The 21,626-nt window shown below is 47.7% G+C and overlaps 1 protein-coding gene across 2 annotated transcripts in view; it reads left to right on the forward strand.

Annotated features, from left to right (window-relative positions):
• Positions 1-21,626, forward strand: part of MED14 (mediator complex subunit 14) — a 1,766,813-nt gene that overhangs the window by 1,091,429 nt on the left and 653,758 nt on the right. For both annotated transcript variants that reach the window (XM_069636537.1, XM_069636538.1), the window contains exons 18-19: positions 15,323-15,469; positions 15,559-15,650. In XM_069636537.1, the coding sequence (XP_069492638.1) occupies positions 15,323-15,469; positions 15,559-15,650 (239 nt within the window). The remainder of the gene's footprint in view (positions 1-15,322; positions 15,470-15,558; positions 15,651-21,626) is intronic.

Consider the following 21,626-nt stretch of genomic DNA (forward strand, 5'->3'; position numbering starts at 1 on the left):
GTAGAATTGTCACCATTCCCCAACCTTGCCTTTAGATCAAAAAGGTGTTTTTGTCCCGAAACAAAATTCCAAATGGTCACGACAATATTGTATTCAAACAAAGGGGTTCCCTTGGGCCAAAATGAAATTCCTGAACTGTGCGCCTCCCCCCCAACCCCCCTCCACTCCCCCAAGACCTCCCTCTCTCCTGACCTGGCCTTTAAACAGAGTAACAGAGTGGTGCTGCATAATACTGATGCCTGGGTTTTTGGTGTTTGGGGAGAGAAGTACTTTGAAAAAGTGAAACCTAGAGTAATTCTCCATTGCAAAATATATACTTTTTCCTGAGAAGTGAGTAAGGGACCCTGATAGCAGAATGATTTTGCATTGCTTTTGGGGGTGAAGAAAGAAAGGTGCTATCAATTGACAGTATGTCCAAAAAGGTCTGTGTGATTGAAAACTGCTAGCATTTTAAAAGGGGAAGGAAATAACCCCATGTATCAAGCACTGCGTGTGTAATGTGTAACTTGTTTTGAAATCAAAACTGTGCTTGGTTTTCAATCTAAAAGTTATCAAGTGATATGTACCGGTTTATTACAAAAAGGAAAGTGCATTTTGTGTTGAAGCTTTGTTTTGTGCCACAGAGAAGGTGGCATGTGTAACCTTTTAAAGGCAAAGATTTATTGAACATAAACTTTAAATAAATATATCTTCTCTTTATACCCCAGCCTGGTTCTTGGCTCATTGTTGGCACAGGGGGAGCATCTGCGCCGCTCTAAATGAGTTATAGATAGGGCTTGTTGAATCCAAAATCAATGCTCTATCGTCAGCCATCTTAATTTGGGGGAGGGGGAGCTCCTTATGTTGAGCGTGGTCTCTCGATATATCGTTACATACAACCCAGCCTCACTCCACCTTATGGCCTGAGTACTACTTCCTTACAGTTTGGCCAGGTATACATGCCATGGGATAGCAGAGACATATTGGCGAAAGCTTGAGCTCCTGCTCCTTGCTATGACTGTAAGTGAAACTATTTCAGAGTTTGGTGTGCTACATTTGGAACAGACACCTTCCACTTCCAACCACAACAAATTCATCCTTATTCCCCTCGATTAACCTTTGGTAAGCACTATACTCCTCTTCCGAGCGATTACAAAGGTCTTTGCTGATGTTCATGGCATTTAGACCCACACCAAGCTGCAACAGGCTGTCTAGGGCCTCCATCTCCCAATGGTATTCTGCCTGCATTTCCTTTCTTCACATAACCAACTGGGTTCTTCCCGGTTAGCCTAAGGCACTTTCTGGTAGAGCTCTGTGGTGTGCTCATGGACATCTGCAGGGCAGCAAGATGGATGAAGGTCCTTTCACACCTTCCCCATGTTCTGTCATCAATGCGGAGTAGTCCTGATTTCAGCAGGCTGTCTTGGGATATTTGTTCACCGGAGGTGTGCTTCATCTTGAAAGGGAGCCTTATCCTCTTCTGAGCGTGGCATTACATGCTTGGAGATCTGGTTGTACTGATATCTAATCTATTCAAACAAGCATGTGAATCTGTGAAAGATCCAATGCTGGAGAACGTAAGAAGTTGCGTACCTGTAACTCCTGTTCTCCAACATTGGTATCTTTCATAGCTTCACATGCAACCCTCCTTCATACCCCACATATGGCTCCTCCTTGACTCTTTTTGGCACTATCACATGCGTTATGAGAATCTGAAGATGTCCTCCAGGGTTGGAGCTATAGGAAGCACTGCATATTGACTGAGGAGTAAATGACCCAAAAAACACTGAATTTAGTGACTGCAGTTTTTTCTTAATTTCAAATGAAATGGCTTTAATTCTACCAAGGATACCCACTCTGATGATGCAGAATATTCAAACAAGCTTGTGAATCTATGTAGGATACCACTGTTGGAGAACAGGAGTTTACAGGTAAGTAACATATTCCTTATTATTCTATTCCTTATTAAGTGTTGCCCTATGTGGACTCTCTGTAGCCCTAGACCACGCCCACATTTACTCTTATGTCCCGTCCCCTTTCCTCCCTACTGCATGGACGTCCCTTCCTAGGGATGGGTTACTGAACCTTTTTCACCAGAACAAAACATCTTCCCCTTTAAATTTAGAGCCGCGCGGGGATGCGGCCCTGGGAGCATGCACTGCCCTGACTCCTCCACCACACCCCAGTCCCCTTTTCTGCGTCGACAGGAATGGGCCAAATTCACCAGCGCTACTGGGTTTAGCTTCGGCCATGTAATTCCACAAGCGGATACTTCTTCTCTTCTGTCTTTTTGTCATTTATTTTTTTTTAATTTATTTATTTGTACAATCTACACAATGATAGTAAGCAGTCCATCAAAGCTTCTTTTTGTCATTTTATCATTCAGGTGCTCAGTCCTCAGACGTCATGCTCCTCCCCGGCGCATGTCGACTTCTACAGGGTTCAGCTGGCGTCTATCCTGCAAAGGGATCTTTCCAACCAAAGACCCCAATGCCCTCTGCCTACGTTGCCTTGGCCAGGCCACGGCAAAGGTCTCTGAAGTACAGACTAGCCATGTGGAGGGAGGTCTTCCAGAGATCCCCTCCAAAGGACTTAGTCTATCATCGATCCAAGCTCAAAGTAGGGCTGCTCTTTTCCAGCGCACCCCGCAAGGGAGACTTCTTCCCAAGGACTCGCCTGCGTGGGAGGGTCTACTCGGGTCCTCATACCAGCATGAGTACCGCGGCTACATCAGCTACTGGCCGGCAGGCCGAGGGGTCAGTGGATCCTCCCGGTGACAGTGCTGAGGGACCAGAAGGTTCCTTTACAGTGTCTTCACCCGAGGGGCCACACCCTAGTACCGGCAACATGTCCGAGGGGGCGCCTATGTGCAGTTATACCGGCAGATCCGCCGAGGGCGAAGCCCCTACCAGTCCTCGGCCTGGGGCAACAGGGTAGGCCCCATGATCCACACTCAAGAGTCCTGAACGGGGCGGGCCCAGTGAGCTGAGCAACACAACGCAGGCACGTGGAAGGCAGCTCGACAAAATAACCGCTGCGCCAAACATTCCTGCCATCCGCCCAATAACGCACCAAGGCAGGGAGCAGGTGGAGGAACGTGTGTCAAGGTGGGACTGGTGTTAACCAAGTATGTGGCCTACAGCCTACCCTTCATTTGCGCAGGGCAGGTTCCCCCTGCGTCTGTATGGGCAGGGCCGCAACGGCTCCAGCAGCCGCCCGCTACCCCATCAATATCGCCTACCACCCCTCCGGCCTGTGAGGACAGATTTTTTTTAAAGGTTCCTCGGTCTCATGAAATCTCCTTGGATGGGGGTAATCCTCAGGGACACTATCAGGGATGTGCTCCTGCAATGGCTCTGGCGCCGCAGGCCCCCCCCCCTCCCGGCCCCTGTGCAGCTGCCCGCTCAGGCCCCCAACCAATTGTGCAGGTGGTTCCGTACCAGCCTCTGCTGCAGCCTCTGTGTCCGGTCTCCGCATTCCATCCTTCGACTCCCAGCACCCCTCCACCGGTGCTGGACCAACCGTACCCTTTGGTGGACGCGGATGAGGAGGAGGAGCCCTACACAACGTTGTCAGCCAAGGCCTTCCACGAACGTCTTGCAGGGCTGGCAGAGTGCTTGGGCCTTCCTCAACCCGAGGTTGAGCAACCAGCAGAGGGGATCCTCTTGAAGTCCTCACGCTGCGCCCCACTGCAAGAACGGGGATCCCGATGCAGAGGACGTGGTCGCCTTGGCCAAAAAGGGCTGGCTCAAGCCCCACTCGGTCCAGGCGGTCATTTGATGCCTGGATGCCGAGTACAGGCAGATGGAGGGGGATACACTCTTGCTATCGGCCCACCCTCAGCCGCACTCTACGGTGGTCGCTGCGGCATCACTATACTCCAAGCCTGTCGTCCTCGGCCTCTTCCGCGCTGCTTGGCAAGGAGGAGAAGATCTTGGCGTACGAGAAGAAGCTGTATTCCAACGCGTCCCTGCATATTCGTCAAGCCAACGCGGATGCCATTCTGGCAGCCGTTACCAGAGGCTTTGGTAGGAAATTGCAGATTTCCTCCCCGAGCTTCTGGCGCAGAGCCAATCACGATTCAAGGTGGGACTGGCAAATGCCAAGATGGTGGCACAAGACATCAGTGAGTCCACCATGGCCCACATTGACACCTCTGGCCGGGCCATCTGCATTGCCATGGACATGAGAAGAACAGCCTGGCTTTGTGCTACTAAATTCAACCTGGATGTACAGGAACGCATCTTAGACCTTCCGTTCGAAGGGGGTGACCTCTTCCACTCCACCATGGACGAGGAGTTGGACAAAAAGAAAAACGGCTCACAAACGGCAAGTGTTTATCCATCCTTACAAAGACCACACCCAAAACGTACACCCAGTTAAGGCAGCACTCGGACAAGGGGCATACATACGGAGAGTTCCGCGGCTTCCAAGAGCGGAGGTCCAAGCAGCCTGACCGTTCGCCAATCCAACATCGGTGCAAGCAACAAAAAGGGGGTGGGGCGAAGGGCTTTTTCCAGTCCCCTTCCTCCGCAACAGCCTCAGAGCGAAAGAAGGGATGACACGCCCCTCCGGGTCCATGTGTCTCCAATGGGGGGCAGGCATCCTCTCCATGCACATTTTTGGTGCCAGAATTTTGCGGACCTCTGGATCCTCTGTAGTATCCACAGGGTACCGCCTCCCTATCCCAGCCTCTTCTCCCTCTTCCCCTCCGCTCCCACAGATTGGTACAGCAACTCTTTTGGCGGAGATGCGGTCACTCGTCGAGAGCCAGGCAGTGGAGGAAGTCCCAGCCTCCCAACGAGGCTTGGACTTTTACTCCAGGATTTTCACCATTCAGTAAAAAAAAACAGGCGGGTCTGAGAACTGTGCTGGACCTTTCCACCCTCGACCTCTCCAAAAATTCAAGATGGTTACGCCAGCTTTGATAGCAGAGACATTGTGCAAGGGAGACTGGATGTGCTCCCTGGATCTGAAGGATGCATACTTACATGTCCCGATCTGGCAGTTTCAGCGTTCTTTTCTACGATTCAGGATCATGGGCTACCATTTCCAATACAAGGTGCTTCCTTTGGGCCTCAACTCGGCCTCCCAGGGTCTTTACCAGGCTGGTGAACACAGTGGTGGCCCTCCTCGGGTTGCAGGGCAACCATATCTGCCTGTACCTCGACAACTGGCTCGTCAGGGCGTCCTCTCCGGAAGTGGTGTACCACACTTTCCACGCTCTTATGAACACACTGCACAAGCTGGGTTTTTCACTCAACCTCAAGAAGTCACAGCTGCAGCCTATGCAGAGACTGACCTTCTTGGGCCTCATATGGGATACATGCTCCAAGAAAGTTTTCCTTTGGAGGACAAGATCACCGCCATGAAGAGGGCCACGGCGCACTTCCTCAGCAGAGAAGTGACCTCGGCCTGGTGATACCAACACCTACTGGATCTCATTCAGCAGTCCTTTTGGCCATCACCCACACGAGACCCAGGATGAGGAGGATACAGCTGCACTTTGCAGCATCTTGGAGGCAGGAGCGAGGCTCCCAGTCATAGATGATCAACATTCCTCCATCGCTCCACCTGGACATCACATGGTGGTCTAGGGACTGCAACCTACGGACGGGCAAGCCTTTCTGGCAACCTACCCCACAGGTCACCATCACCAAAGACTCCTCTCTCGAGGGTTGGGCGACCACCCTGGACAACCACTGCATCCATGGCACATGGACCCGGAAGGAGCAGTTGTACCACATCAATTGGCTGGAACTGAACACCATCTGGCTGGCTCTCGTAGCCTTCCTTCCGGTTATCGAGGGCAAGGTCGTCCTTATTCAGACAGACAACTCAACCAGCATGTTCTATGTCCACAAGCAGGGAGGTACCAGATCCTTAAACCCCCACTCTCCCCCACTGTGCAGACTGGCAGTCAGCATGTGGGAATGGGCCATGGAGAACAACATTTACCTCACGCTGTCCACCCGCCGGGGGAATCCAACCTGGAGGCCTACAGGCTCAGCAGACTGGGAGCGGACAACTACGAGTGGCAGTTGAACGACCTAGTACTGCAGGAGATCTTCTACAAATGGGGACACCCCCAGGTGGACCTCTTTGCCTCCTGGGACAACAGGAAGTGCCAACTGTGTGCCTCCTGGCAGGGTCGGGGCTGGGCTCCCTGGGTGATGCATTCCAGATTCGGTGGGATGGAATTACAGCATACACCTTGCCACCCACACCGCTGATACACAGGATGATATGCATCATTCTAATAGCACTGTGGTGGTCAGCAAGGCCATGGTTCTCTGAGCTGCTCAGCCTCTCAGAGAGGCCTCCCATTTGCCTTCCGACGGGCCCAGTACCTCTTCTGGCGCAGCAGTGGGGGGGCAGGATCATCTGCCCTGCTCCACTGAAACTAGCCCTCTCAGCGTGGTTCCTGAACATGTCACGCTAGGTCACTTCAGCCTCTCCCAGGCTAATCTAGAAATCATACAGGGTGCTAGGAGGACGTCTACCAGTTCCCACTATAAGAGCAAGTGGACCAGGTTCTGCCACTGGGCAGACTCTAGGGTTATCAACCTCTTGGCATGTACCCTGGACAACGTGCTCCCCTTCTCGGTGCAACTCGCCAATTCAGGCGTGCAGGTAGACACCTGCCGTACCTACCTGACAGCCATTGGGGCTTACAGAAACTCGGAGGTGAAGATTTTTTTCCTCTTCCAATCCGATTGTCAAGAAGCATTTGACTGGACTCGCCAGGCTCTACCTGCCCATCAAGAGGCTGCATCCCGTGTGGGACCTCAACATAGGTTTGGATGCCCTGGCACACAAACCATTTCAACCAGTGGAGTCCGCGGACATCGGGCTGGTTACCATTAAGACGACCTTGCTAGTCGGCCTCACCTCAGCTTGCAGAATCAGCGAAATCCAGGCGCTGGACGCCTCAGAGCCATATACTACCTTTCACAGGGATAAAGTAGTCCTGCGGACACACCCGGCATCCCTACCTAAGGTGCCTTCGGCATTCCATCTGAACAAAGAAATTGTGCTGCCTGTGTTCTTTGCTGAGCCCAAGAACAAGGCACAGAGTTCTGCACTGCCTTGATGTCAGGCGTGCCCTGAAATTCTACCTAGACAGGCCCAAGGGCTTCTGCAGGTCAGACTCACTTTTTGTCACCTTCGGCAGATCATGACCGGGGTATCGGGCCTCCATAGCCCATTGGATGGTCTCAGCCATCAAAGAAGCTTACGAGGGACATCATAAGCCACTGCCAGCCAACATGCATGCCCACGCGGTCAGATCCAAAGCAACGGCCATCGCTTTCCAGCAGCATGCCCCCTGGCAGGTCATAAGCAGGGCGGCCACATGGGCAACCCCTTCGGCTTTCTGCAAGCATTACTGCTTGGATGCGAGCTCTAGATCAGGCGCAGCCTTTGGACAGGCGATTCTTAGAAACCTGTTTGCTTTAGGAGGGTCTCCTCTCCACCCTGGGGCTACACTCAGTTGTAATTGCCCATGCAGTATGGAGGAAAGGGGACGGGACGCAAGAGTAATTATAAGTTACTCACCATAGTGACTAACATACTCTTAGTCCCCTTTCCTCCACACGTCCCACCATCCTCCCCCTTAATAAAACTGATGTCTTTAGGCAATGTTAATCTATTGTCGACACGTCTATGGGGACGGAGGTGTGTCGCCGGAGGGCGGAGTCAGGGCAGCGCATGCTCCCAGGGCCGCACCCTCGCGCACCTCTAAATTTAAAGGGGAAGAAGGTTTTTTCTGGTGAAAAAGGTTCCATCTCCTGTCCCTAGGAAGGGACGCCCATGCACTATGGAGTAAAGGGGACTAAGGACTAAAGAGTACATAAGTCACTACAGTGTGTAACTTTACTTGACACTAATCCTTGACTGCTCATCGCGTTTTGGCTAGCCTCTGAGTGTTTTCCCTGTTCACAATAACTAGGGTGGCCTCCTAGAGTCTTCTCCCTAGGGCAGACTTTAGAAATCCACCACAACAACCAACTCAGTCCGGTTACCGGCTCTGAACCACTCAAGAAAAAGGAGAAAGAGTGTTTACCTGCCACCTGTTTTTCCCACTTTAATAAATTGCCTATTGAAACATGTGAAATTCCTACACAAAATGCAATATAAACACCATTCTTTTGCAAGTTCTTTACACACAAGTAGCCTGTCTTTTAATGGAATTTTCTAAACCTGCTTTTTGAAACATGAACATATCCATTGGAAAAAAGGAGATATTTATTTTTAATAAGGGAAAATAAAGAAATTTAGATAGACAGGGACGTTGGGATTTAATTTTGATTTCTTTAAAATGAAAGCTTCATCTTGAACCCTCATTCACTTTTCAACCCATGGTGAATGTGTGCTCAGTGTAACCCAAACATGCATATGGTGACTTTTGTGCTTTTAAAAGGTGTTGGGATGAATCGAGGAAATGTCTCTTCTCCCCAAGGGGGAGCCTCCCTGTGAGGTTAGGGAGGTGAGCCCACTCTGCAACCGCCTCCCTTGGGGTCGAGGCAAGTGGGACCTCACCGGAGAGACTCCCCCTTTAATTCCCTGATGACCACCACATGATGGCATATTTGGGACTATCTAATATGTTAATGTTGAAGGACATCTGTACCGCGCACTATCACCACTGGAGTGGTCCCCTGGTGCTCTGGCGGGTCTGAAAGAGGAAGGGAGTGGGGGGGGTTAGTGGGAGGAAGCTGGAAAAGTGCAAGAGAGCAGTGATGTGCTGTTGGCGGTCTCAGCCCGGTGGATCCATTGGCTGGGCCTGGGGTGTTTGCGGCCAGTAGTCATCGTGTACTGTTGTGCGAATCTGTGTTTTTGTTTTGTTGTTGCAATGTAGTGAAGTTTGTGCGGTTTGTTGTGCTGTAGGTTTGTGGTTGTGCAGAGGGGGAAATTGTTAGTGCAATTGGTTAGTTGGCATCTCTTATCCTGAATTAAGGCGTTGGGCTTGTGTAATCTCCCCTGATGGGGTTCGGGAGCACCCCTGCGCCTCTGTCCATATCTGGGTCCATCCAGCCTTCAAGGTCCCTTTCACATCTGGCCCCCTCCTCCACCAGCCCTAACTGTCTTCCCTTCCCACTCATAGGTCCAGTGCACCTGCCAATGTCCACAACTCAGCTGGTGTGGCGATTGCCAATATCCCAACAATTCCACAACACTGTGGTACCTGGTGGCAACTAAGGGGGTGGGGGGGGGGGGAGTGCCGGATATGGGTGGGATTAGGGTGGGGTTGTTGACTCCGTCTCCATGGCTGTCGCCTGTGTTCCACTCTACCTGGCGTCACTCGTCCAGGTGCCGTGGGAGCTTTCCAGTCGGTTCTGGGAGCTGTCCGTGTCCACTCCAGTTTAGTCCTACCTTTTCTTTCTGTTTCGGGTTTCAGTTTGAGTCTGTGGTGTTGAAGAGCCAGGTTAAGTAATTTTCTAAATTTTAAGTGATCTTTAGTGTTTCTTATTTCTTTTGGGATGCTCCAGGTTTTTGTGGCTAAGTGGTAGAAGGAGGTGCCTCGTTTTTTTCTTGAGGCTTGGTTTTGGTTCCAGGCGGATTTCTTTGCTTAACATGAGGAGTCTTGTTGGCTTCTAGATTATTTTCTTTTGTAGGAATTCTGCTCCTTGTTCACTGATTGCCCTGTGCGTTATGCACATTGTTTTGAAGGTGATGCAATGTTTTACTGGGAGCCAGTGTAGTGTTTTTAGGGCAGGGGTGATGAGGTCTCTTCTTGATAGTTTGAGGAGTAGTCTGGCTGCTTTATTTTGGATCCGTTGTAGTTTCTTCAGGTGGTGTTATGGTATTACAAGGTAGAGGCTGTTAGCATAGTCGATTCTTGACATGATGAGGGCGACGATAGTGAGTGTTTTGTGCGTGAAGGAGAGAAAAGGTAGGATTCTTCTTGCCGTGTGGAGAAGGAAAAAGCATTTCTTGACTGTTGCATTTATTTGTGGTTCTAAGTTAGGGTGTTGTCCATCAGGACTCCCGGATTTTTTACTACCTTAGATGGTGATGGTGCGGTTCCCATTTCGTTGGCCACGGGATGGCGGTTTCGTTCTCTTGGTCTTTGGATATGATCATGATTTCTGTCTTTCCTGGGTTGATTTTCAGGTTGTTGGCCTTCATTCAGTTCTTTTAGACACTCGATTAGAGTTGAATGATCGGCTTGGGTGTCTTTGATTTTGTAATTGATTTGAGTATCATCTGCGTAGTTGTAGTATGTAATGTTGTATTTTATTAAGAGTCTGATAACCGGAGTCTGGAAGATGTTGAAGTACAGTGGTGATAGTGAGGATCCTTGTGGCACTACACAGTCGTTAACTCGTGGAGTGGATTTGAAGGGTTTAATCCATACGGTTTCTGTTCTGTCTGCTAGGAATGATTTAGTCCAGAGTAGTACTGTGTCTGTTATGCCAATGCCTTCTAGTCTTTTGGTTAGGGTGTCATGACTAACTGTGTCGAAGGCTGCGGAGAGGTCGAGCAGAATAAGGGCTGAGGTTGGGTTTGAGTCTGCGTTAGTTTATAGGTCGTCCCAGATGGATAGTAGTGCTGTTTCCTTTCCTCTTGCGGGTCTGAAACCGACTCGAGCTTGGTCTAGCATGTGGTGGTTTTCTACGTGTTCTTGGATTAGTTTGTATACGTAGGTTTCCAGGAGTTTTGCTGGGTAGGGAATGTTTGAAATCGGCCTGTAGTTGGAGAGGTCTTTTACGTCGCCACTTGTGTTTTTTAGAAGTGGTTTGATATATGCTGATTTGAAGTTCCTCGGTGCAGTTCCTGTTGCTAGTGATAGGTTCAGAAGGTTTCTGTAGTATTCTGCTGGCGTTGCTTGTGCAAGGATTGATTTGTAGATGTCCAGGGGACAGGGATCATGGGTGATCCAGCTTTCTTCCTGTGTTTACACAATACACAAAATGTATTACAAGTTTCAGGACTGGGATGAAGAGAAAGTGAATTTATGCCGTTACCAGAAAAAAAGAGAATTTGTCCCTTTTAAAACAAATTCTCCAATTAATTGCGACAAGTGCATTGAAGAGTACTGTCTCCAGAGCTCTGGTCCTCTCTAGGCTGGCCTACTGCAACACCCTCTTCCTCAATCTCCCCCGTTCCTCCTCCCGGCCCCCTTCAGCTAATCCAGAATTGGGTGGCAAGACTTATCCTTGGCCTCAAGGCCAGGGACTGTCTCTCTCCACCCCTAAAATCCATTCACTGGCTCCTAGTGGCTGTGCAGATCCAATTCAAGACCCTCTGCATCATTCATGAGGCATTCTAGGGCCTGGGACCACACTCTTTCCAACTTACCCTCCCTAAATACTTCCCTGCTAAGGTTCCATGTGTTAAAATTGCAGCAAAAATGGCTGCGGACACAAAATATTGCAGCAAAAAGGCAGTGGTTTTGCTGCCGCAATCCATGTAAAGGATGCAGGGGACACCCCCGCAACCCCTGGACCCATTATACCATTTAAGGGGAGCTGGGTACACCCCTGCAACCCCTGCTCCCCTTAAATGGTGTAATGGGGAACACCTTTAACGGGTCAAACCACAGCATTGTTGCCACGATTATTTGTACTGGCGACATTTTTGCCACAATGTTATCACTGCATACCCCTGCTAAAGCCCTCCACTCATCTAACTCCAATTCTCTGCTTGTCAAATGCTTCTCCAAGCAGAGAGTGCGGTGCAGGTCTCTCACTGCGGCTGGTGCTTCCCGTTGGAACAGCCTCCCTACCCCTCTGACTCGAGCTTAAGATCTGTAAACTTCCAAAACTCTGCTTTTCTCTACCTCTTTGGATTTCTCATAAGGTTTAAATGGCTTCTCTTGGGTAAAATACTTTTCCCAAGAGTAGCAAGGTGAAATTGGCTTTGCTTACCTGTTTTTCCTATGTAGGTCCAGTACACCCCATCTTACGTGGAAGTACTGGGAGGGTTACGTAGTAGCCCCTTTTCTTACTTACACATGTAACATGTTTTATGTTACCCTCACTACTTTTATTGACTTGTGGCAGTGGTTACATTTTCCTAGCAGTGCGTTTTTACCGCAGGCTGAATCCTCAGCTACAATATTGCACCCATGGGTGTCCATTTTGTCAAAATGGCCTAGTCTTCTTTTTTTGCCATTTCTTGCTTGTGAGGTCTTTCTTGGGTTGTACTCTGCGCGCCAAACCAGGTTTAACCCTTTTGTTTGTTTTGCCTTTGACGGGCTTCAGTGTGTCTGGCAGGGCAGGAAGTGAGGGAGGTGCACGAACCTCTTAGTCTCTTTGGTTACCTGAATGCACCCAAAGGTGATTGGCTTGCTGGCTGTCCTTTTAGGAGAACCACCCTGCTGTGAGTGACAGCTAGGCTGTGCCTGAATGGGAGAAACCTGCATAAAAGGCGAGGTCTCTTGAATAGAAGGCAGTCGACCACTGGACGAAACATCTGAAGAACGAAACTGGAGGAGAAGCTTGCTGCACCCTCCTGGACCGTTGGTTTGCCCTGCTGCAGTGCTGAAGCGCCGAATTTCGTATGGACTAGAGAAGCCCAGAACTAACAAATTCTTCCTTTGGGGTGGTGGGACCAACTGACCCCTAGATGAACTTTGCTGGAACCCCTCTCCCTGCTGGCTGTACCTGCTTGCTGCTGCTGGAACCGAGGGCCAGGGGTCAGGAACACCAGAAACAAGTGCATCGTCTTTAAACTGGACCCGAGCTCCAGGAAGATCCTGAGGACCCTCCCAAAGCAGGATGACCCAAGCCTGAGCCACCTCAACAGAGTGCTGGACCCCAAAAGCAAGGGGAGCCCATCAAGTGTCAAAGAAACGTGGTGGTGCTATTGACCAGTAGCTGAAACAGCGAAGTGCCGCCGATTTGGAAAGAGCCCAATTGCTGCCACTGCCGACCTTCGAACTGCAGTGCAGGAGTCCTCCAGATGTCCTTCCTCTTTTCCCCACGACTGAGGCCCAGGAACCCAGAACCTGCAGGGCTGCAACCTGAACAGAAGCCATCCGGATCCTCTTTTTCCAACCTAAGGTCCTCTCTTGACTAAAGGGGTACTTACCTTTTTGGTCTGTAGCTTGTTGATCTCACTGGAGACTTGCAGTAGCTGCCTTTTCTGGAGAGTTGCTTGCAGTTTTGCCCTTCACAAGCCTTGCAGTGTGTGGCCCAACAGTGATTATTTTACTACAAACTCTCTAAATAACATTGTGCAAGACCTTTGTGCTATCTGAATAAGTGTCTCAGCTCCCTAGACATTGTGCAAAGTGACTTTGGCTGGCCTGGCTCGCTGCAGACTCTTCAGACCCAATGACTTTGGTTCTAACTGTCCCTCATAGGTGGTACATATTTTTAACTTGTATTGCTGGGAAAGGTCTAACCTAGACTTCATTGGGGGGATTGTAAAGTGCTCACCTGTTCTAAGAACGTATTAATCTTTTTTCCTTCCCTAACCTTTTCCTTGTTCACAACCTCAGTTTTGCATTAAGTGTTAAAAGTGATATATCAATGTCCCCAGTGTCTTAGCTAGTGAAGTCACCCTAGGGTGTAGGAAATGTGTGACATCCCAAAAGGGCCTCTACTTGCTTAACTTAAATCTGAGGAAGTGTTATGAAGTGTATTTTCATTGTTGCCTATTGCCCTTTCTAAAGAAGGCTGATTTAAAAACAGACTGTTAAATAATTCTTTTAATAGAAAACTTTGAGTATAAGTGTTATTTGAATACTTGTAATTGTGAATCTCAGTGTTACATCTCTACAGCTCAAATTTACCCCTCTTGAGATAAGTATGGCTGCTCAGTCACTCTACCAACTTGTGTAGTACAGACCTATAACAATAGGTGTTACCTATTACCAAAAGGACAAGGCTGCTGTAGTTTCCCACAGGGTTACTACATTCAATCTTGCCTAACAAATGGTATCTGAAGGGAATGGCTAGCATGACTTTTGTGATCCAAAAAAGTATGGTCACAAACAAGAATGGTCCTAAAAATAATTCTAACCCTGCATTATTTACTTGTCAACTACAAAATACTTTTTGCTCATCTTTTGCAACACTGTGCCTGTATTCATAACACCTCTGTGTGTGCATACTTTTATTTAAATTAATATTGTCAGTGTGTATTATGGTTCACCCTTCCTTTCTTCAGAGTTGTTCTTTGCGACTCAACTTCTGTTTTCTGTTGTTGAGCTAGAGAAAGGATACAGATAATCTATTTGCTTATATTTGTGAGGGTGACCCGCACACTCTGAACACAGGACTGGATGATCATTCCCAACAAGGATGGATGTCCCGAGGGCAAAACCCAGCAACACTTGCTATTGTTTTTTAAAATATTTATGTCTCTACAAGATTAATCCGGTTCTGGTTTTTCAAGACTTGGGGTAACTGTTTGTGAATAATGGGTTTCTGTCAAATAACTGTACTTTTGCAGTTCCGGTTTCTGAATGACTCCAAGCCTATAGGTGCCCAATGAAAAACAAAGATTGGACAATTGGAGATGATCAGTTGAATGTCTGAAATTGATTAGCGCTTTTTTAACTAGATTAATACAATATTAAAGGAAGCAGAGATGTATGGTAATGGCCATTAGGAAATAATGTTCTGGTGGTGGTTATTGTAAATTTTGTCCTCGCAACGTTGCCAGTTGCTGACAAGTACAGCAGTTTTAATACACTTAATCGGACAAAGATAACAAAAGTGCCTATGTAAAAGGATTTGAGCCGCTCCTAGTATGTTGTCTCAGCCTCAAAATGTATATTCAACATTATCTGTTGCCAAGAAGAAGAAAAAAATTGCTCCATGCAGTCTCTGCTTTAAGAGGGCTGCAAAATGACAGCAAAAGATAAAATTGCCAATTTTTGCTAAACTGACAAAGTTCTCAATGTAACTATGAACTTACTTGATATGAAATGACCACTGTTTGCACAAGATAGGGTATGGATGTAGTTCTTCCTGCGTTGTCAATCAGGATATTTTTTGTTTGCAGATGATGGTAATTGATTTAAAGAAATAGAAACCCGAATCATCATTGCCCTACCCCACGTTTTTTAAGTCGGTTTAACATTGTGATTCAATGCACCACAAATCTGAATAATCAGTCTGTTTTGTTTTGTACTCAAGACTACACAGTCTCTAACAACTCTGATGAAACTTTAGGAGGTTCTGTGTATGAGATTCTGACACGTTGCCTCTTGAGTTTGATGTGAAAAACTTGGAAGTAAATTACTAGTTGGGAATTTGGTAGTGTTAACGTGCATTTACATATGTTTTTATTTTTTTTTAAATAATTTACTGCACCTATTTGTAAGATTTACCATCTTCATTCTTTACCTTATGTTGATAATCTGTTAAAATTCTTTATCTTGCAGGCCCAACACGCCATGTATACCTAACTTATGAAAATCCTCTGTCTGAACCAGTTGGCGGACGTAAGGTTGTAGAAATGTTCCTGAATGACTGGAAAAGCATAGCTCGGTTATATGACTGTGTTTTGGAATTTGCTCGCTCTTTGCCAGGTAATACATTAGTTGTGATGGTTATTGAAGTGGGTGTTATTGTTAGAAAGGCATACTAGATTTTTATTTTTCTCTTCCCTTCACAAAAGATATACCACCCCACTTAAATATGTTTTCGGAGGTCAGAGTCTACAATTACCGCAAACTTATCCTGTGTTATGGGACAACAAAGGGAAGCTCAGTGAGTAAACACAAACAACTTTTTAAAAATGTATTTGCTGCTGCCCTCTATTACTTGTTGTTTGCCTTCATTTTACTTGCAAAAGTCACTTTGAATGTAACCGCAAAGAACATGTGACCTTTGTATTTGTAGAACAGAATAGGTAACCTCCTTTGATGCTTTGTCATTGGATCACACTGTCGCCTTTATTAAAGTACATGTAGAATATGGATTTATTTGTATCTTCACTTAATCTTAAGCAACCTATCTGACATTTTGAGTTTCCTTGTACCGCTCATGAATCTCTGCATACATTCAAACAATTGAAAGTGTTACATTAGAGATGAAGTGTTAAGATGCATTTCTAAAATCTGCACTGGGGGGAGGATTTTAGGACGTCACTGTGCCAAATCGAGTGAATTTGTCTCTTTTCCCCAATGGGGAGGCCCTCCTGTGAGGATAGGGAGGTGAGCCTGCTCCTCAACACCCTCCCTAGGGTTCGAGGCAAGTGGAACCTCGCCGGCAGAGACTCCCCCTTAAGGGACAAGGACTCCCATTCCCGTGAGGAACTCCCTAAAGCTTTGTACACTGTGGCCTACATGGCATGCTACACAATACCAGAAACCTTTATCACGACTGGGAAGAAGCAACTCCTAATAGATGCCAGTATCTTAAAGAAAAGGAACATGTCCCTTTAAAGCCAAATACCCAATGCAGACAGATGATTATGTTAAATTACGTGCACTTAATGAACCACAGAGAGACGCAGACCTGGGAAACACCTGGAGGAGACCAAGCAAGCACAAACTGGGGAATCCGCGAGTTTGAAACTCACCCAATCTTGCAACCGACAATGCCGAAAGCCACGTGCAACGCCACCATGAGAAACCATTGGGGAAACAGCCCGAAGGACTGGAACGCCAGAGTCACAGCGCAAACCCAGCACGAGAAACCAGCAGGGCAGAAGCCTGAAGGAAGATACTGAGACGCCGGGGCCACAGCGCGACCCCAGCCGACAAACCAGCAGGAGGATGGTGGTGGCGAGAAGACAGAAGACCTGTGGTGGACAGCCGGTCCTACAACCATCGCCGATACCACCATGCATAGAAAGCTGCAGGGTGTCCAATCTGTTTTCGGAATACCGGAGAGATGAGAGAAACCACAAAGAGGAACAAGCCGATGAAAGGAAGGCAATGACGATCTGAGGCCTGAAAGAAGGCTGCAGAGGAACAAGGTTTCCGAAGCCATTCTCCTTCACTAAAGGTACCGGGGAGAACAGGAATAATGGGAGGCTGAGAAAGGATCATTATTTCCGATTTGTCTCCGTGGAAGTCATGTGATAGTTAACCTTGAAGCAAATAAACCTAAACTGGTGGGATGCAAGAGAGAAGTAATATTAAGAGAAAAGTACAGTGGACCACAATACTCTGGGGAAAGACACGAGACACTTTGTAAAAGAAGAAGAGAATCTAAATAGAGAATATTTTGAGCAAGAATTCAGAGGAACTATACAATTGAACCCAATAAAGAATGAAGTAGGCCAAAGCAAGTCGAGTTGTAATTGGCCAGGAGAGAAAGATTGCAACCAGGGATCTATAGCTTGTCAAAGATTCACAAAAGGGAACACCAAGGAGAAGGGGAAAACTCCAGACTGATCTGATGAATTAAAAAGACTGATCCAAGAAATTGGGAGAGACTATTAGAAAATTGCCTATTGGTAAAGAATTCTATACCACTGGTACTATTAGTACCCTCAGCAGAAGGGAGTCATTCTCTGTATATAAGTTAGTTTTCATAGTGGTAGGGTCAGGGTAGTTTTGGACAGCAGACTGCATCCTTTTGGACATTGACTGACTAGCACCGTAGTTAGAAATATAGGAAGGGCTTGGCTTCAGTGCTTTGTCTTCTCTGGGCAGATGCTGCGCATGATCGATCATCACTACAATGCACCCCACGCCTTTATCGCTACCAATGGTCACTCCTCTGCACCTGTTCCACTCCACACTGGCATGTGACAGGACTGCCACCTATTGCCCCTATTGTATGCACTTGCAATCGAACTGTGGAAAATAAAAATACACCTTGTTACATTATGGACTGGGATCAAGAAGGGGGATGAATAGTCTCCCTATATTCAGATGGATCTGTGTGATTCGTCCGCGGGTAAATTACCTGCGACGGAAATGTTTGCATTTGAAATGTACGCAACACAAAATGTTCGTACATTTCCCATGCGAACATCCATTACAAAACAATTCAAACATACACCCCCACCCACACCTACAACACCCGCCCCTCACCCACATCCCCAACATACCCCCACCACCCTACTTATCTTGCATTCTGATGTGCTGTGTCCCTGCAGCGCCGGTTCCCTTTCACTTCCGTGTTCAGAAACGGGCACCTCAGGGTCCTTTTATTTTGTATTTTTTTTTTTAAGTCGGGCTGCTGTGGGTACACTGTATAGTATAGTTAGCAGGGTGTTGCAGGGGACACCCTCGCAGCCCCTGGCTTTTTTCTTTTCTGACCGGCCTCACCAAAAGACCTAAACACACACCACAAAAAGTTCGAACTTTTCGTGGTGTGTGTGTTTTAGGTCTTTTGGTGAGGTCGGTAATTTTGGGTTAGGTAATTTAGTACAATACCATTCAGATGATATCTTATTCTATATGAGCAGGTTCCAACGCTCCAGAATCCGAACAATATTACTAGATTATCGGCCAATCGCAGGCTACCGTGTTAACTGGGACAAATCGGAGGTATTGGTGATATGATCTGAAATACCATGGGACCCCGGCCGGGTTGCACTTTTTAGGCTGCAGAACGATCACATGATATATCTTGGAATTAATGTAAGTCTCTCAGGCTTAGTCGACTTGAACTACCCCTTAACATTGCAAAAAATGAAGAGCAGATCTTGATAGGTGGCATATACTATCGTGCTCTGTCACTGGCCGGATTAACGCTGTGAAAATGAATTCTATGTCGAGACTTATCTACCTCGCCACTATGATCCCCATGTCCCCGCGGCAACGCCTGTACGATGACCTAGACAGATCAATAGTGAAATTCATCTGCCGGGGCAAAAAAGCATGCATGAATAAATATATTCTCCAGGCCTCCAAGGCCAATGGCGGGTTAGCTCTCCTGTTGTAGAGCGCCTACTACAGGCCTGCACAGGTATCTTGTGCTAAGCGTTTGCTGAACCCTGAGGACACGACTAGCTGGAGAACCATCGAACTACAGGTATTGCTTCAGTTCACGCCTTAGGAAGTTCTGACCATTTCGCCTGGACGACATTCTGAGCCTACATAAGGGTCATTTCATTGTAGGCCCCACTCTCACACAATGGCACCACATACGCACGATGACCGGTCCAATTTCCATGAATTCTCACCCTGAATTGGCCTAAAAGCTCTTATCACTGCGATATGTATGAAAGGCATGGTATCAAACAGTGCAGACAGGCACAAGTGATCACAGTTCCAGGGTGTTTATTGAACTTCAATGGGTTGGTTGAATGCCTATCTAAACCTAAATCTAAAGATGGGAGCAACCTACAACCATCAAATAAAAAAAAAACAGTCCTAGTCAAGTCTGTCAAAATAAAAGGGCCTATACTAATAAACCTATTGCCAATCCTGATTTCTAAATACAAAAAGGGCGTGGGAAAATTGTGTATGCAAAAAGAAGTGTTCAAGAAATAATACGTCAGGATAGTTGAGCAGTTGGCTTCCCTTCCCCATGTTTTCAACAAGGAGCAAGGCTGCACGTTCGAGCTTCGCACACACTCTGGCTTCTCTGCCACAAGTATCGGGGCCTTTTGCCAAAGCTGCTTTTCCAATAACAGTCTCTTACTGCAGAGCGCCTGTCGCAACAAATAAGCAAATAAGTTCCTTCCCTTTTTTTTTTTTTTTGTAAACAATTTTTATTTGCATTTTTTTTTTTTACACAAATCAAAACAGTACAACTCACAACTAACTACATACCCAACAACCTTCCCCCCTTCTTCTACTGGCACTTCGTTGGAGTTCTTGTTATGCTTAACCTTTCAGTTCACGGTGGGGCAGCCTTTGCCACCATGCGCCTCTTTTGGTGTCTTCCTTTGTTTCCGCCCTGATTCGAGTAGGCTTTGTTTTTCTCCCCTCGACTTCACATGGCTCATCTGCCTCAAGCTCTCCCTTGTCCCTTAGCTCTCGGCCTGGTCACCTCTTCCACTTTCACTGTCCCTTTCATCGCTTCCAAGTAGCTCCTGGACGAGTGTGTTCCATGCTAGTAATTTGCCCCACTGCTGTCCTCGCCCCTCTGCATCGCCCTTGTCCAGACCGTTGTCTCAGCTATTGCCATTTGTTCAGATCCGCCCACCACCCCTCCGGCAAGGTCCCCTGCTCGTATTCAACGCCATTGCTATGCAGCGTTTTGCCAGTGTCGTCATCAAGTCCTTCATTTTTGTGACATGCGTTCTCTGCTCATCTCCCCTTGGAAATAGTCCTAGCAAATAGAAGGTTGGCGACTACGCCTGCATCTGAATGCCTCCCTTCTGTTCCGTCTCTTTGACCTTGTCCCAGAACTGTTACCGTCAGGCATGACCAAAACATGTGTACCATATCCGCTGACTCCTCTGCGCAGCGTGGGAAACTCCAGACTTGGTCACCTCCCATTCTCGTCATTCTCTTCGGTGTCTGGTATGCTCTGTGGGTTAGATATAGCTGCACCTGTCTGAGCCTGTCGTTCCTGGACAAGTTCTTTGGGTATCTGAGTGCTCTGTGCCATTCCTCATCTGTAAAGGCTCTCTGGAGCTCCTCTTCCCATTTCCCTTGTACTTGTAATACCTTTCTGTTGTTAATTTCCTGCAATTGTTTGTAGAGCCTGGATGCAGTATGGCCCCCTTCAGAGACATCGTACCATGAGTCCAGCGCCTCCCCCATCTCATCCTCCTCCGGTATGGTCCCCCACCTTTTCTTTATCGTCTGTACCATGCTATTGTACAGTATGAATTGGCCCCTGTGTATGCCGTATTCCTCTACCAGGGTCTGAAAGTCCACCCAATGTACGTCTCTCCACAGATCGCCCATTTGGCCCACCCCCTTGTCTTCCAATTGTTTTCTGAACTTTGCCAAGCTTGCAATGCGGCCATCCACCAGTCCTGCCAATGGAATTTTCCTGGATCTTCCATGCTCTTTTCCATAGGGCCCCGCCCAGCTTGATCACACTGGCGAGGGCTTTGGCCGAAGCTGCATTCATCCATAGAAGCTCTCGCAGATAATATTGCTGCAGTGATGGTCGAAACAGGATCGAGTCTGCGGTTGCGTCCTCTCCCAGCAACTGTACCACGAACTGGAGTTGAGCAGCTAAGTAATATTTCTCAAAGTCCGGGAGCCTAATTCCTCCCCATTCGTAGTCCCTTTGTAGTGTAGTCGGCGCCACCCTGTTTCTCCCCCCATCCCACAGGAACTCCCTTGCCATGGTGTGTAGTTTCTTGAAAAAAGGCCCAGGAATGTTATAGGGAATGTTCATGTAGTAGTACAGGAGGTGGGGTAGCACTATCATCTTTAACAAGGCTGCCCTTCCTATCATCCCCAGGGGTCGTGCCCGACAGAACTGCATGGCCTTCCCGGTTTTGTCCAGTGCCGCCTTTGTGTTGCCCATATGTGTCTCTTTAGTGTCATGGTATATATCCACTCCTAGGTATGTGTAGGTCCATGTGAGGCCCAGATCCGGTAATTGGTCTGGGGTCTCATTTTTCAAGCTTGTTAGTAGGAACAGCAAGGACTTCCCTTTATTAACCCGTGATCCCAAATCCTCCCAGAGCTTCAAGCAGGTCCGGCAAGTGTGTCTGTGGATTCTGCACATAGAGTAGCATGTCATCTGCTTAAATCGATAACTGGTGTACCTCCATTTATTACTATCCCTGTGTCTCCGTAATCTGCCCTCAGGAAGACTGCAAAGGGTTCCAGAGCTAGGATATACAGCATCAGGGACAGCGGGCATCCCTGC

This window comes from Ambystoma mexicanum, chromosome 7p (assembly GCF_040938575.1).
Source record: "Ambystoma mexicanum isolate Mex_15411 chromosome 7p, UKY_AmexF1_1, whole genome shotgun sequence".
NCBI classification, from domain to species: Eukaryota; Metazoa; Chordata; class Amphibia; order Caudata; family Ambystomatidae; genus Ambystoma; species Ambystoma mexicanum.